Source organism: Setaria italica, chromosome II (assembly GCF_000263155.2).
Source record: "Setaria italica strain Yugu1 chromosome II, Setaria_italica_v2.0, whole genome shotgun sequence".
NCBI classification, from domain to species: domain Eukaryota; kingdom Viridiplantae; phylum Streptophyta; class Magnoliopsida; order Poales; family Poaceae; genus Setaria; species Setaria italica.
The window spans coordinates 45,999,221-46,012,582 of NC_028451.1; the positions used below are offsets into that span (position 1 = coordinate 45,999,221).

The 13,362-nt window shown below is 41.6% G+C and overlaps 2 protein-coding genes across 2 annotated transcripts; both read right to left on the reverse strand.

Moving 5' to 3' along the window:
- Positions 1-3,640: 3,640 nt before the first annotated feature.
- On the reverse strand, positions 3,641-4,577 carry LOC101784924 (multifunctional methyltransferase subunit TRM112-like protein At1g22270). Its single transcript, XM_004958303.4, has one exon. It carries the CDS (start codon positions 4,394-4,396, stop codon positions 4,001-4,003), a length of 396 nt encoding a protein of 131 aa, XP_004958360.1. The 5' UTR covers positions 4,397-4,577; the 3' UTR covers positions 3,641-4,000.
- A 414-nt stretch (positions 4,578-4,991) lies between these two features.
- On the reverse strand, positions 4,992-11,930 carry LOC101785318 (calmodulin-binding transcription activator 3). The gene is made up of 13 exons (XM_004958305.3): positions 11,697-11,930; positions 11,147-11,266; positions 10,658-10,773; positions 10,135-10,223; positions 9,987-10,029; positions 9,367-9,544; positions 9,134-9,253; positions 8,733-9,061; positions 7,891-8,229; positions 7,022-7,707; positions 6,366-6,942; positions 5,361-5,693; positions 4,992-5,250 (listed from the first exon to the last, which is right to left on the reverse strand). Exons 1-13 carry the CDS (start codon positions 11,737-11,739, stop codon positions 5,134-5,136), a joined length of 3,090 nt encoding a protein of 1,029 aa, XP_004958362.1. The 5' UTR covers positions 11,740-11,930; the 3' UTR covers positions 4,992-5,133.
- Positions 11,931-13,362: the final 1,432 nt, after the last annotated feature.

The following is a 13,362-nucleotide window of genomic DNA, read 5'->3' on the forward strand; positions in this document are numbered from 1 at the left end:
TGCATTTAGTAGGGGGGTTGAGGATCCGATGAGTGGCGATCGATCGATCGTCTTGGAGTAATTCTGCGGGGTCGTGGTACCGGATTCCTCCATGTGGGACGGCACAAGGAACTGTACTTTTCATCGAAAACAAAGATACGAATTGTAGCTGCTACTTATTTCCTTCTCAATTGTTCCTAAGTTTACGAGGGGCCTGTTTATTTGTTTTTTTTAAAGATAGCTTTTGCAAAGTTGAAAGGTATTTTGTACAAGGTGCATTCCGTTTACGAGGTTGTTTGGCTGGCGGCTACAACCAGCCACGCAGAAACTGTGGCGCTCAGAATTGGCGCCAGCGGCACAAAAATGACCAACCAAGCACATCGCTGTATTTGCGGCTCCGTCAAACCTTGGCGTGGTAAACCGTGGCGGATAACAAATATTCCCTATAACATCAAGTTTAGAAGATTTAAATATTACTACCTCAGCTTTTAAATGTGGTGTTTAGGATAACCTATCAGTATTATACGTACTCTCTCCGTTCCTATTTATAAGGCACGCACGCATATCAAAATTGAAATTTGTAATGTTTGATCGATAATTTAGATAATTTTTTTATAATGTAAACTTAAAATAATTGGAGTTGTAATCAAATATATACTTGTGCACACGCATATCAAAATTTAAATTTTACAATCTTTGAACAATAATTTAGCTAATATTTTTTTAATGTAAACTTAAAATGTTTGGAGTTGCAATCGAATACACTTCACAATAATTATAAATTTGTAATCATAAATAATATAGTATAGGATAAATAAATGATTAAAGTTTAATCGGAACATCGTGCCATAAGCATCACGCTTTATAAATAGGATTATAGGAATGGCTTAGCTTCCGTCTGCACTTCTTCAGGGCACAAAAGCAGCGCCTCCCATGGACTCGCTATTCACGTTTGCAGAACTGCATAGAATTATCCTGACTCGCTTTTCACGTTCGCATAATTTGCAGGGAATATCCTGATTAGTGGCTCCAGGGGCCACTGTCAGCTATGCGCATCAGCACCTACCGACTACCCAGCCATCCAAAACATCGCCCCGCCACCGTTCAACGGGCCACCGCAAGCTCCGGCCATTCCATATCTCCATCGCCTTCACTTCACCCAAACTGTCTCTATCAATTTGCCGCGACTTCTGCAGTATTTATTTATCTGGCTATTTCCTTTGGCTTTTCTGGCGCACGATTAAAGGACCTTTTAATTTATCAGTAAAGAAGAAAAAAGGTTCGAGATGCTACTCTGTGCTAGCCTGAAGGATAAGCTCAGGGCGAAACAAAAAGCCAGGATCCTGAAGCCGTCGTTGTCCTGCGTATGGGCCGGATGTCACCAGCATCATTAAGCAAATGAGTACTCACATCATGTAGCACTGATGATCGCATTGACCGCCCAATATGGCATGAGCTATCAGATGCTTCAGTTTCAATGTCCTCGTCAGCTCAATCAACTCGTCGCCCGGACCATCAGTTTGCCGAAATATAATGATATCTTACCTAGAGGAGATTCTAAGCTGCTTGCAATGTCAAAGACAACTTTTTGGTGACCAACTCACCCACAGATAGATAGCGGGTTGCTGCTTCGATGAGCTGGGTGGACATACAACTGTGCTTTCATCTAATGGGGTGCTAGATTTGGCTTTCACGGTTAACAAAACTCGGGCATCAGAGATTCAGAGGGATGCTCCGAGCCCGTCCCAAGCACAGCTCAAGTCAAACACAAAGAATGGTTGTGCAACATGGATTCAACAAATATTACTCAACAAGAAGGCAAAAGCATAATATTTGTGAGAAACACAATGGTCTGGTACATTGTTATCCTAAAATGCGACTTCTGAACAGTATCCAAATCACATAACAAGATCGTACAAACATCTTCAGTGCAACTACCTTGAATATTTATCTATCCACGAAATATTTGTGCAAGACCACAAGATCAATGCATGAGGATGAAATCCTTGCTACAGAATCAGAATCATCAAATTATCTTAACCAAAAAAACATGCAGTCAAAATAATCTTAACTGGCATATCGGTTATTCAAATACTGTCATTGCTACAACTGCAGCTGACATGGCAATACTTTAAACCTACCACAATGAATGTCATCATACCACATAGTGAACATCAAACGCAAGTATATTGATCAACACAGCCAAATGAGGAAAGGAGATGTTGAAGACATGAAGATTAACAAATACTCAATCCGTTTTTATTTATAAGGCGCACACGCATATCATGGTTCAAACTTTGCAATCTTTGACCAATAATTTGACTATTAATTTTTTATTTTTATAATGTACATTTTATATGGTTGGATTAGTAATCAAATATACTCTACAATGATTATAAATTTACAACCATAAATAATATAATATAAAATAAATAAATCGTCAAAGTGCCAAAATTTCCATAAGTGCTAACAAATAGCTTCCTTTTGAATGTTGTCATAAGCTCAGCTCATCACTAGTGAAAGGAGACCTTGTATTTGGTAAAATAGGGATATTGTACATGGAAAAAATCTAAATGCTTACAATAGCGAAAAAAATTGGCCACCAACTCACCCACTGATAAGCTGGTGACTGATACACAAATTGGTTCCTTCAAAAAAACATAAAAATCCAACATGAATTCAGATGTGTAGTCCCAGATTTCAGCTTCATAATCAAGAAAACTGAGGTTGAGCACCGTTATCAAACACATAGAAGAATGTTATGCAACATATATTCAGCAAATAGGTTGTGCATCAAGGCCAAAGGGTATATCATTGATAAAACCTGTAAGTATTTGGTGCGCTATTCCTCTGAAAGGGTATTTCTGAAACTACCCAAATCAGATAGCAATAATTGTACAAGCATGCATCTTCGTAGTATAAATGCAGGAGGATGAAATATTTGCTCACGGACACAGATGATTGACTTATAGGGGTTACACCCGATAACTGGATTCCACACCATACAATTAGCAATGCACAGACATAATCATCCTAACTGGCATATACTTGTCATTGCAAGCTAATAAAGTAAAAATCACAATAGTATAATGATATGATCATCCTATCACATAGTGAACAGCTAGATGAGGAAATGAGATGGGCAAGGTACATCAATTAACAATTAAATTGTAAGTAAAACATAGTAACACGACTTGGACTTACAAATGCAAGTTGTAGACACAACATACTTGAATATCTTACATAGGTAACTTCAAGGAGCTAATTCGAGATGGATGATAGAGATGCAGAGAAAACCCTATGATAATATATTCTTGGATCTGTGCACCAAGAAACTATATGTTCACTCAAATTTGCAAGGATGATATTATGTTACACAAAGTGTATAAGCAATCCAATCGGCTGTTTGCAAGGATGTGCAAGTAAATTTCTTCACTTAAACAGTATTATTATGCATCACCACAAACTGACAGCGGCCAAGACTTGATATCTGCACAAATGCGAAGTGCAACTATATGCATCGATCTACTATCACCTCAGTGAGAGCAAAGCTGCAAGTTCAGCGTCAAAGTTCACAAAGCTCACATCAACTTGACTAACCACCTAAGCAAGCACCTCTAACACAATTACAAGAAAACATCATAGTTTGGCACCAAACTACTCAACCAAAAAGCAATTTCCTCACTGGAACTGCTATAACCGAACCTGATTAACATAAAGTTTTCTGTGGAACAATTGATCCACTGGGAACAACTGCAAACACAAAACTCAATGAGAAATTATTGGTTCCACCAAATCACCCCCAATTCCACACTAAAAGGCACACATAAAGTTGCAGTATCCAATTTCAGCCGTATCAAATTACTGGCACAAAAACGAAATTCCAAACAGAACACGGTCATCCATTCAAATTATAACGTCATCATCCACATTTATATTTCACAGCCACAAGCCCTTGAACCCTTTTATGACAGCCGACAACGAGCAGGTAAGCAAAGGCGACCGTGGCGAGACTCACGCATCAGACCTCGTCCTCGTGCAGCATCATGTTGGGGATGCCCTTGTCGATGGGGAAGCAGCGGCTGGTATCGGGGCAGACGAGGGAGCCCTCCTGGACGTGGATCTCGAGGAGCGCGTGGTGGATGCGGCGGATGGCGCTGCCTTCGACGTCGGCGGCGCCCTCGGCGAAGATCTCCTCCTCGGGGGGCTGCTCCTCAGGGAGCAGCTCGGGGAGGCCGAGAGCGCGGGTGGCGGCGACGAGGGCGCGCCAGTCGATCTTCGGGAGGAGGCCGCGGATGAAGTCGGCGTTGAGGTCCACCTCCTTAGTCACCCACTTAGCCGCCTCCAGCTTCAGCGGGTAGCCGGTCGTCGCACCCCGGACGTTCGACGCCAGCATGTTGTGCGTCAGGAGCCTCATCTCTCGATTGGATGGGATCCGAGCTGCTGCTTCTCCTCTGCCGACGGCGTAGGTGATCTCGCGCTGCTCCGGCGGCGTGCTGCGGCTGCGGAGAAAAACCCTAGCGGAGTAGGGGGAATGGGGGCTGGACGGTGGCTGATGAAGATTCGGGGAGGCAGGGGAGAAAGGGTTTTGGATGGGTTTGTTGCTTTGAGATTCGCGCTACCATGGAGGATCATGCGACACGCGCACGGCCGCAGAAGGCGGCTAGAAGGAATACGCTAATCCATGTCCAATGCGTAAACTCAACAGGCAGATAGATGGTAACCATCCAGCTTCAGGAAATACAGGCCTGGTGCGACAATTGGATAGGGCTAACAGCGAACGGGGCACCTATTTTGGATTTTTGGCTTGAACAAATTGTTCGAATACCAGAAGCATTTGTTGCTGGATTAAACAACGAAACTTCAAAACCGAACGGGCGAACAATCCTCACACATAATCGCATCGAGCGCAGGTCAATTGTCAAGCATGATGCCTGCAAACGACCCACCCAACGGCATACATGGAGCTACAGAAAAAACAAAAACCAACATCCGCAATAACGAGGTGCAAGTGCAAGTCGAACTATAAAGTCCATTGTATTAGCTATATCATATATGGTGTCCAACGGTGAGAACAGACCATCTAGTAACAGGAATTTACATCTAGTCTGGTAAAGAACGGGTCACTGCCTAACTGATCTAGTAAGCTCAATGTCATGAAATAGTCGACATTGGCGCATCACCATCGCCCCGGCACAGCTCCTCCAGTTCAGCCATTAAATCACCCCCATCGGTGCCAGCTGCGTCACTCAGCATCCCATCCTGCATTGCCTGTTCAAATATCAAACAGCATACACAAAGTTAAATCGATCGCTACCCATGGCATGTTAGTTAGTGCTCAAGGAAACGATGATTATTGTTAGAGAAAAAATAAAGAGGACCTGGGACTCCTGCAGCTCGTTAACACAGGTTTGCAGCCTGCGGTACTGGTCCCTTGCTTCAGGATACTGGGTCATGGAATGCACACGAGCGAGTGCTCTTTGTAGCCGGCCTTCAGCCTGTTTCCTGCCATCCTTCAAGTAATCGTATTCATCCTCAGCCTCAGACTTTGCAGGTTGGATCTGCGATGATGGGCCTTCAAGTTGTTTCTCAGCTTGGAAACCTCGCAAGCCCCTTCTCTTTCTCCTCCACCTCAGTATGACTTTCTCCACGATGCCAACAGACCAGACCACCTTCCGATAGTTTTTCCTTACATTATGTCCTCGTACATGGGCCTAATAAACAATGTACAGTTAGATACAGAAAAGAATAAGGGATGGGAATTTTACAGTTGTACTTGACAACCTAACTTAATGCGTCACTCTTATCGTCAAGTAAATGTAGCGTCGTCAACTGAAATGTCAAGACCATGACTACTACAGTACTACTCCATCCGTTCCAAATTGTAGATCGTTTTGACTTTTCTAGGTGCATAGATATTATTATGCATCTTGATGCAGTGTATGTCTGGATGCATAATAATTTTTATGAACCTAGAAAAGTCAAAACGACCTACAATTTGGAACGGAGGGAGTAACAAACACTTGACTTTATGTTTTTTTGCATCTGATCCAAACTAAATGACCCATGGCTGAAAAAACTTGCTGCATCACCGAAGAAATGGAGCTTGGAATGATTTGCCCAATGAAAAAAAAAATATCAAATGGGTGTAAACAGGTAGTTTGATACAGATGACTGAAATCTGACAAGCAACACTAAACAGTGATTTCTCAAAAATGTTTGGCACTGAGCAATCCATAGTGTGGAGCGTAATTTCGTCAAATTACTTTTTAGCTGGTTTGTACAATGCTTAATTTACGATATTAAGTATAGTATGAACAAATGAAAGATGCGGTATGAAATTTCAGCAAACAAAAACAAGATTATAGACTAGAAAATAGAAATACCTGTATCTTCACAATTTTCTGTCGGATAATCATAAACTCCTTTCTTCCTTTCCACCCTCTAAACTTGTTTTGAATACGAACTGCAGCAGAATGCATAGGCATATCACTGTGTCCAGGTTTCGCATTTTTAAGCGAAATAAGTGAAAGCGTGCGTTCATCAGATAATCCACAATCATCATCTCCATATTCGATCACTTTCTTTCTGTGGAATGATTCCACCCTAAAAGCTTGAAATATTCTGGCTGCAGCTTGAGTTGATTTACGAACCGCACCAAGTGAATCTTTTAAGGACTCTTCCTGAGAATCCACACAAGCGAGCTGAGCAGAACTAGGCTCTGCAAACTCTTCAGCTGCTGTTAATCCACCTATTTCTTCCACATTGCCACCCTGCGATTCTTTTAGTGTAAGAGCTGAAAGGTGATTTGTCAAAGCAGACTCGGCAAGAAAACCGGCTATGCCTTTGTGTCCATTTTCTGATGCTAAATCAGCAGGAGTCGCAGATGGGAACTGCTGTGTTGGATCTGTCAAAGCACCAGGATCAGCTCCGTTTGCTATCAGTGCACCAACTGTACGCTCCCTAAAATTACAGAGATACAATAAGTTAAGCATGAAAAGGTAGATTCAGAACTACCATATGTAAATTATTTTTGCAATACCTTCCACAAGATGCAGCCCAGTGAAGCGCAGTCCATCCACGAATATCCCTAAAGTTTACTTTTACGCCTGCAGCAACTATTGGTTTTATAGCCCAATCATAGCCAAGTGCGGCTACTAAATGAATCACACCTTGTCCTTCCTTGCCTAGCACATTTGGACCTTTTCCATCATCATGTATCTTATGGATAAGCCAATAATACAGCTTTTCTTTCACCTGTTTCTCAACATTCTGATCCCGTACAGTCGATAATTCCTTCTCACCAGAAGACAATGCCATATTTGACAATTTATCGTCGAGCATTAAGGAATTAATAGTGTCAACCAACTCAGACTTATTTCCATTACTCAAAACATACTTTTCATAGTCTTCTGGCCCCAGGGAAAGTAACTTGTCAAGACGAATATGTAGATGCATTTCATTTATGCCAGTAGTATGCGGATCTGAAGTCTCCATATAATGGGTCTCAGAATCACGGAACTCAAATTCTCGCACTTCACTGCAAGCTACTCTGTTTGAACATGTCACATAAAATGGAACCCGTCCAGAATGATGCACTGGCGTATAACAACGCAAGGAGCCATCCACTAAAACTTCAGCAGCTACTTCAACATCCCCAAACATACAAGACCACCTGGAATTTTCCACATCTTCTTTTTTTGCCAAGAATGTACCAGTAATTAAGACCTGCATTGTATAAGAAGCAAAAGATAGAAACAGAACACTGTTAATTACTGAAATTACAAGAACAGAGCACTCAACATGCTAGTAAGTCTTGGGCGCCTCATATACAATGGGCCTACGGACAGGAAAGCAGCATACTAAAAATGATAATGGTAGTAATAGTAACAGATGGTACAAAATACAAACCTTAGTCTTCGTGCCATTGTATGCCCAGCTTGGAGATACATCAATGATGCTGAAGAGCTGGTCTTGGGAAAGCGAGGGGCTGACTACAAATGCATCTAACTGCTCATTGATAGGTATACTAGATCCATCAGCAACATTCACAGTTTCAGTAGTACTCCAGAAAGCATCAGAACTGGACTTAATATCCAAATCAGCAACCTCTGCAAGTTCATTGCTCATCCACCTTGAGAAGCTGTCAAATTTCTTCAAACCATCTGGCTCAATCTTAAAGAGATCTAATGAAGACTGCTTTAAAAGTGGATATCTGGCACTTTGATCTGTATAACCATCATTCTCAGCCTGAAAATAGAGGATCACATCATATCAGTATATAGAAGTAGGTAAACTTTTCATGTGTCACGTTTGGATACTACTGTAAATTACAAAGCATAGATATATTGAACTATTCAAGACAATTTGTTACAGCTAGGTGTCAACCATAAGTGCTCCACTGAATTTAGTGCTTTCTACATAGTAATTCGACATACATAAGGCAGCAGCGGACATGTTAAGTTGACCTATTATTCGCACAAGAAGACCACTAGTGAATATTATTTCTCCTGGGTTATGCCTTTGATATCCAAATTGTAAGTGCTCAAAGATTTAAAGATAAAATTGAAAGGCACTTCCCAAACAATGCACTACTAAGATGCTGCAGAGCAGGAAGGAACGTACACCTCTGCAGGTGGACTGGTCTACTGGACACAACTGTCGCCAGTAAAGAGTGGGTGTAGAGAAGCACAGCAGCATAGGAACTAGGACATTGCAAGACATCGATAGATGACAAGAAAATAGAAAATCACCTGTGAAGATGTTATGCCAGCAGCATTCAGCGCGTCAACTTCGTTTTGAGTGAGGTTGTTGGTGTAAAGTGCCTCAGACATAAATGTCTGCAAACTATCATCCAGATTGTTACCCACTGTAGCAACAGAAGAATAGAGTGTTGGCTCCGTGAAGCCACCTGGATATTCTGGAACCGGTTCACCAAACCGCATTGAATCAATTGGAGTTTTGGGACCACCTCTTAACCCAGCTCCAGTTTCATTGAAAGCACTAGATATGTCATCGTGAGTGACAAAATGATTGGTAAAGTTAGCTGGCGTAGGCTGCATTTCACCAAGATAACCTGCACCTGTAGTAAATGAAACATGAGCTGAAAGCTGACATTTTTCTGAAACCTTTGAAGATAGAGTAAAAGGCTTGCCTAGATTATTTACAGAAGCACTTGGAGCTGAAGCACCCAAAAAGTTACTCATCATGATCCCATCCACAGGCTGCTGCATCTCAGTGAAAGGGTGGTATCTGGAGCTTGCTCGACAATTATCTGTTGCAATGAATTATGCTTTAGACGCACCGAAAGATTTATTATTGATCATGCATCAGTTATTGTATACTTAGTGCAGATGATGCAGAACGAAGATAGAGAAACAGCAAGACCTGTTTCAGCATCTTCATATTCCGAAATCTGTCCACTAATTGGGCTTTCAGCATCCATAGATTGGGAGGCTACCTGGCTCTGACTAGCGAAAGAGTTTGAACATGCAGGACTATCAGCACTAGATAATCCTGCATTCTCTTCAGCTTCTTTAGCACGATTGAAATTTTGTTTACCACCCTGCAAAAAAATAATTCAGATTGAGCAATCAGATATAGAAATAAAATAATCTTAATAAAGGACTTGGGTCAAAGCAAAAGCTGGATTCAGAAAAATTTTGCACCCTAACAGGATGTTATTTCACTGCCAGAAAGAATTCATTATAGTTAGCAAGTGATATGGAGAACCGGGTACAACAGGAGCAAACTTCTAGTATGCAAATACCCATACTCTAGCATAGACTATTCCAGTCACAATTTGTGGTACCCTGACAATTTTTCTTCTTCATTTGTTCTCTTACTTTTCCATTGGGGGGCGTGTGACTAATACAAATGGATGAGTAGGTGCGAATATCAAGAATGTTAGCAATGATGCTTCACAAATATGAGCCTTTCAACTGACACTTATCAAAACTTAAAAAGAAAATGCCGAAAAACAAGTTCGTGTATGAAAGTAAACATACCTTGATTTCAAGGTAGTGGACAAGAACGATATTCATGAAACCCCTGAAAAAAGGAGAATAGTCATATCATGACACTTTATAATGGCAGCATCTCATACTTTTATTTACATTATATCCATTTAAGTTATAATACTGTTCTAGCACTTACTCTTCTAGCAGCCAATATGTCCGTCTTTGGAAGTTCTCATTATCCTCCCCATGTGCATAGTAGCAATGAAGTACATCAACACTTCCAACCTAAAGAAACAAGCTTTCAGCTTTAGTAGTCTGGTGGTTGAATCACAGTCAATAACAACAGATTGCCAGAAAAAAAAATGCTGCGGTCATTTGGCATATGACCAATGACCATGCAATTCCCATCATCCTTTTCATTAATAAAAAGTTAAATTTTATTGGCAGCATAACAGAAATATCAGTGACACATTACTCAGAACTTCTTAAGTTTTAACACTGCTATGAAAAAAAAGAGAGTAGAACTTCATTTACTTCTATAATAATACCATGTAGATAAGAGATCAGTATCTAGAAACAGACTACATCCAGAAACTAATGGTACGAAGTGACTCAGTGTGTTTCATGAACCACAGCAATAGGCATCATATTTTCAATATTCCTTTGAATTTTATGAGAATATGAGAAAACAAAGTTCTGTACAGAGAATTTGCACTAACTTTAAGCTTCTCGTGAGCTTCTTTGACTGTCTTTCCATCCTTTTTCTTTCTCCAGTTGTGTCCGTCCTTTCTGAAGTATCTCAATATTTTCCGATCAAACAGAAACAGCGAACCACCTGAAATATTTGCAGTTAGAGCATAATTAAATATTTCTTTTATTACGGCATAAAGATTCTCATAATGTATCCATGATGCCACTTCCATGCTATAAATCACCTGAGCGCAAGTGTACGGCATCCAACAAAACAAAAAGGGAAAACTAATAAACTGCAATCCTGATGTATTCCAGAAAAAAATGAGGTAAGAGTAAATCTTCCTACAAAATTAAAAAATCTCAATATGCATCCTCTATGCTGTACCATCCTACATGCCAACTGAGCACAAGTCTACAGCAATCCAGCATCTAATAAACCGAAAAAAGATTAAATGGATAACACTGCCTGCCAATGTGTTCAGGAGGGGAATAGTGCAACTAAGAAGAAGCAATACTTGGAGGTCTGTTCGGCGGCTCAGGTGCAATGGAGAACTTCTTGTAGTTTGACAAGATTTGGCAGATTTCGGTGGGCCGCAACCACCTATTCTGAGCTTCCAGCAGTATCTGAGCAATATCTGCAGATTAACGGCGACATTAATCAGTCATTAGCCAAAGACACCAGGAACCACTAGTGCCATGCTTCCCACACTAGCACATGCACTATATTTCCTTTTATGCTCAACCATTATCCTTTCATTTTTGACAAATTCAAACACCTTGTGAGCCTCTGAAAGAATAAATCAGTTCTAAATCCAGAAACAGAAACAAAAAATGATTAGTTCTACTTCTAACGATGAGTTGTTGTTCTAAGTATAACGTGAAGCCCTAGAATCACACCCAAACACGCAACCACAAAACCCTAAGCAGATATCAACAAAAGGCATCAGCTCGGCCCTAAACGAACAAACGGTAAAAATATCCCTAAATTCCGAGGAGACCAGCCTCCGCGGAGGCATACGGATCAACTCAGCTGTGGCGGAAACCGAGAGGCCGACCCGCGCGTACCTGGGGGCTGGTTGGACATGGCGTACTTGCGAATCTCCGCCATGCCACGATCCGACCGGGGCCGCCGCAGCCGCCGCCGCCACCGCCGGCTCGAATCGCTGGGTTTGGGAGGCTAAAAATCGCAGGGCTCTCGAGGGGATTTGGGGATTTTTGTCTGCGCGGCGAGGTGCCTCACGGGATTTGAGGACACGGCGCCGTCGGATTGGAATATTTGCTGCGACGGCGGTGAGTGTGACGAGTGGGAAAAGGGAGAAAAAAAGTAGCAGTAGAAGGGAGGGGACTGGTGGGGAATGACCGGAATGCCCCTGCCTCGACTGTCGCTTCGGTGGGTGGGCTTCCGCCGTCGCTAGTGCTTGGACGTCTTCGGCTTAGCAGGAATCCCAGGGGCACCCATAATCCGCGATGGATTCTTGGTTGGCTTTCTATGCATTGATCAATTTGGATTGCAAAAAAAAAATATTTGATATCAATCATTTCCTCTTGAGAAATCAAATTTAGTTCATATACTAATTTAAAACTTTGGCTCTATCCGCACCTATCAAAAATAAACTTAGGATTATTTTAATACATATTTTTATTTGGCATGTATTCCGGCGCTAGCAGCCCCGAGCCTGGATTGGTCAAACTGACCAAGCTATTAATAAAAAAATAAGCGGATCATGGGATAGTAGGACACGCTTCATGGCTTAAAGATACGATTGCCAGGTGTGCCAACTGCCAAGTATACGGACTACGGAGCATCTTGTGTTAGAAAAAAAGAAGTAAAGTTCACCAAAGATAAAAACTAGCAGATTATTTCAAACCATAGAAATAATGATCCTGATTAGCGATTGGATGTTGAATGCTGCCGTATTTTGTTTCAACCCATAGAAACAGAACCGGGTTTCTTTTACTCAAAACAGCAACCATAGAAGCCGGTTTTCACAGGGTGGGTAAGGTGGTAAATTGCCTGATTATAATGATGCCGGTCGGGAACGCAGGTGAGGGCCGGAGATAGCGACGTAACTCCCCGGAACGAATTGAAATTGACCTTTCTGCCCTCCGAGATTAAGGGCCACTAATCAGGGGGGCCTTAGCACGAGTCTGTACCTGCTTGATTTTGATGTGGTTGCTGAGTGCGTCACATAAATTGCGCACGTGCATCCACACTGCCTGCTTGCTTCCTGCTCTCGCGTCTCGGACTTTAGCACGCAGATGCTTACAATTTACATGCACATTTTCTTGATAGAATAGGATGTTTGCAGGACCAATTTGTTGTACTACAACTGAGTTGTTTAACAGGGGCATTGACTAAGGACTTTGCTTACTTATGTTAAATATAAATATTGGCCCTACCCCTACGGCATTGCAAAATCGTGTTTTTGCCCGTAACATATTTAGAGGAAGAGAATATTGCATCTTTTCTTTTTATTATAATCTCTATATGTGTGGAGAAATTTATCCATTGTCTTATGAACAAAACCACAGAATTGCATAGCCTTGAAGTCTATGCTGAACATAAAAGGTGTCCTATAGGCAAAGGTCTGTCCTGTCATCGTCTTGAAAACATATTTGTCTCAACTTTTCACCCTTGGCTTTCTTAAACTAGTTCCATGCTGTCACACTCACATGATGGCATCAATTTTCTTGTGATTGCAGAATAGTTTTTTGGGAGAAGGTGAGCCAT

Coding starts and splice junctions, on each gene's coding strand:
- LOC101785318 (XM_004958305.3), bottom strand. CDS start 11,739: ATGGCGGAGATTCGCAAGTACGCCATGTCCAACCAGCCCCCAG. Junction 10,224..10,657: donor AAGCTCACGAGAAGCTTAAA/GTTAGTGCAAAT, acceptor TTGTTTCTTTAG/GTTGGAAGTGTTGATGTACT. Junction 9,254..9,366: donor ATATGAAGATGCTGAAACAG/GTCTTGCTGTTT, acceptor TCATTGCAACAG/ATAATTGTCGAGCAAGCTCC.
- LOC101784924 (XM_004958303.4), bottom strand. CDS start 4,396: ATGAGGCTCCTGACGCACAACATGCTGGCGTCGAACGTCCGGGGTGCG.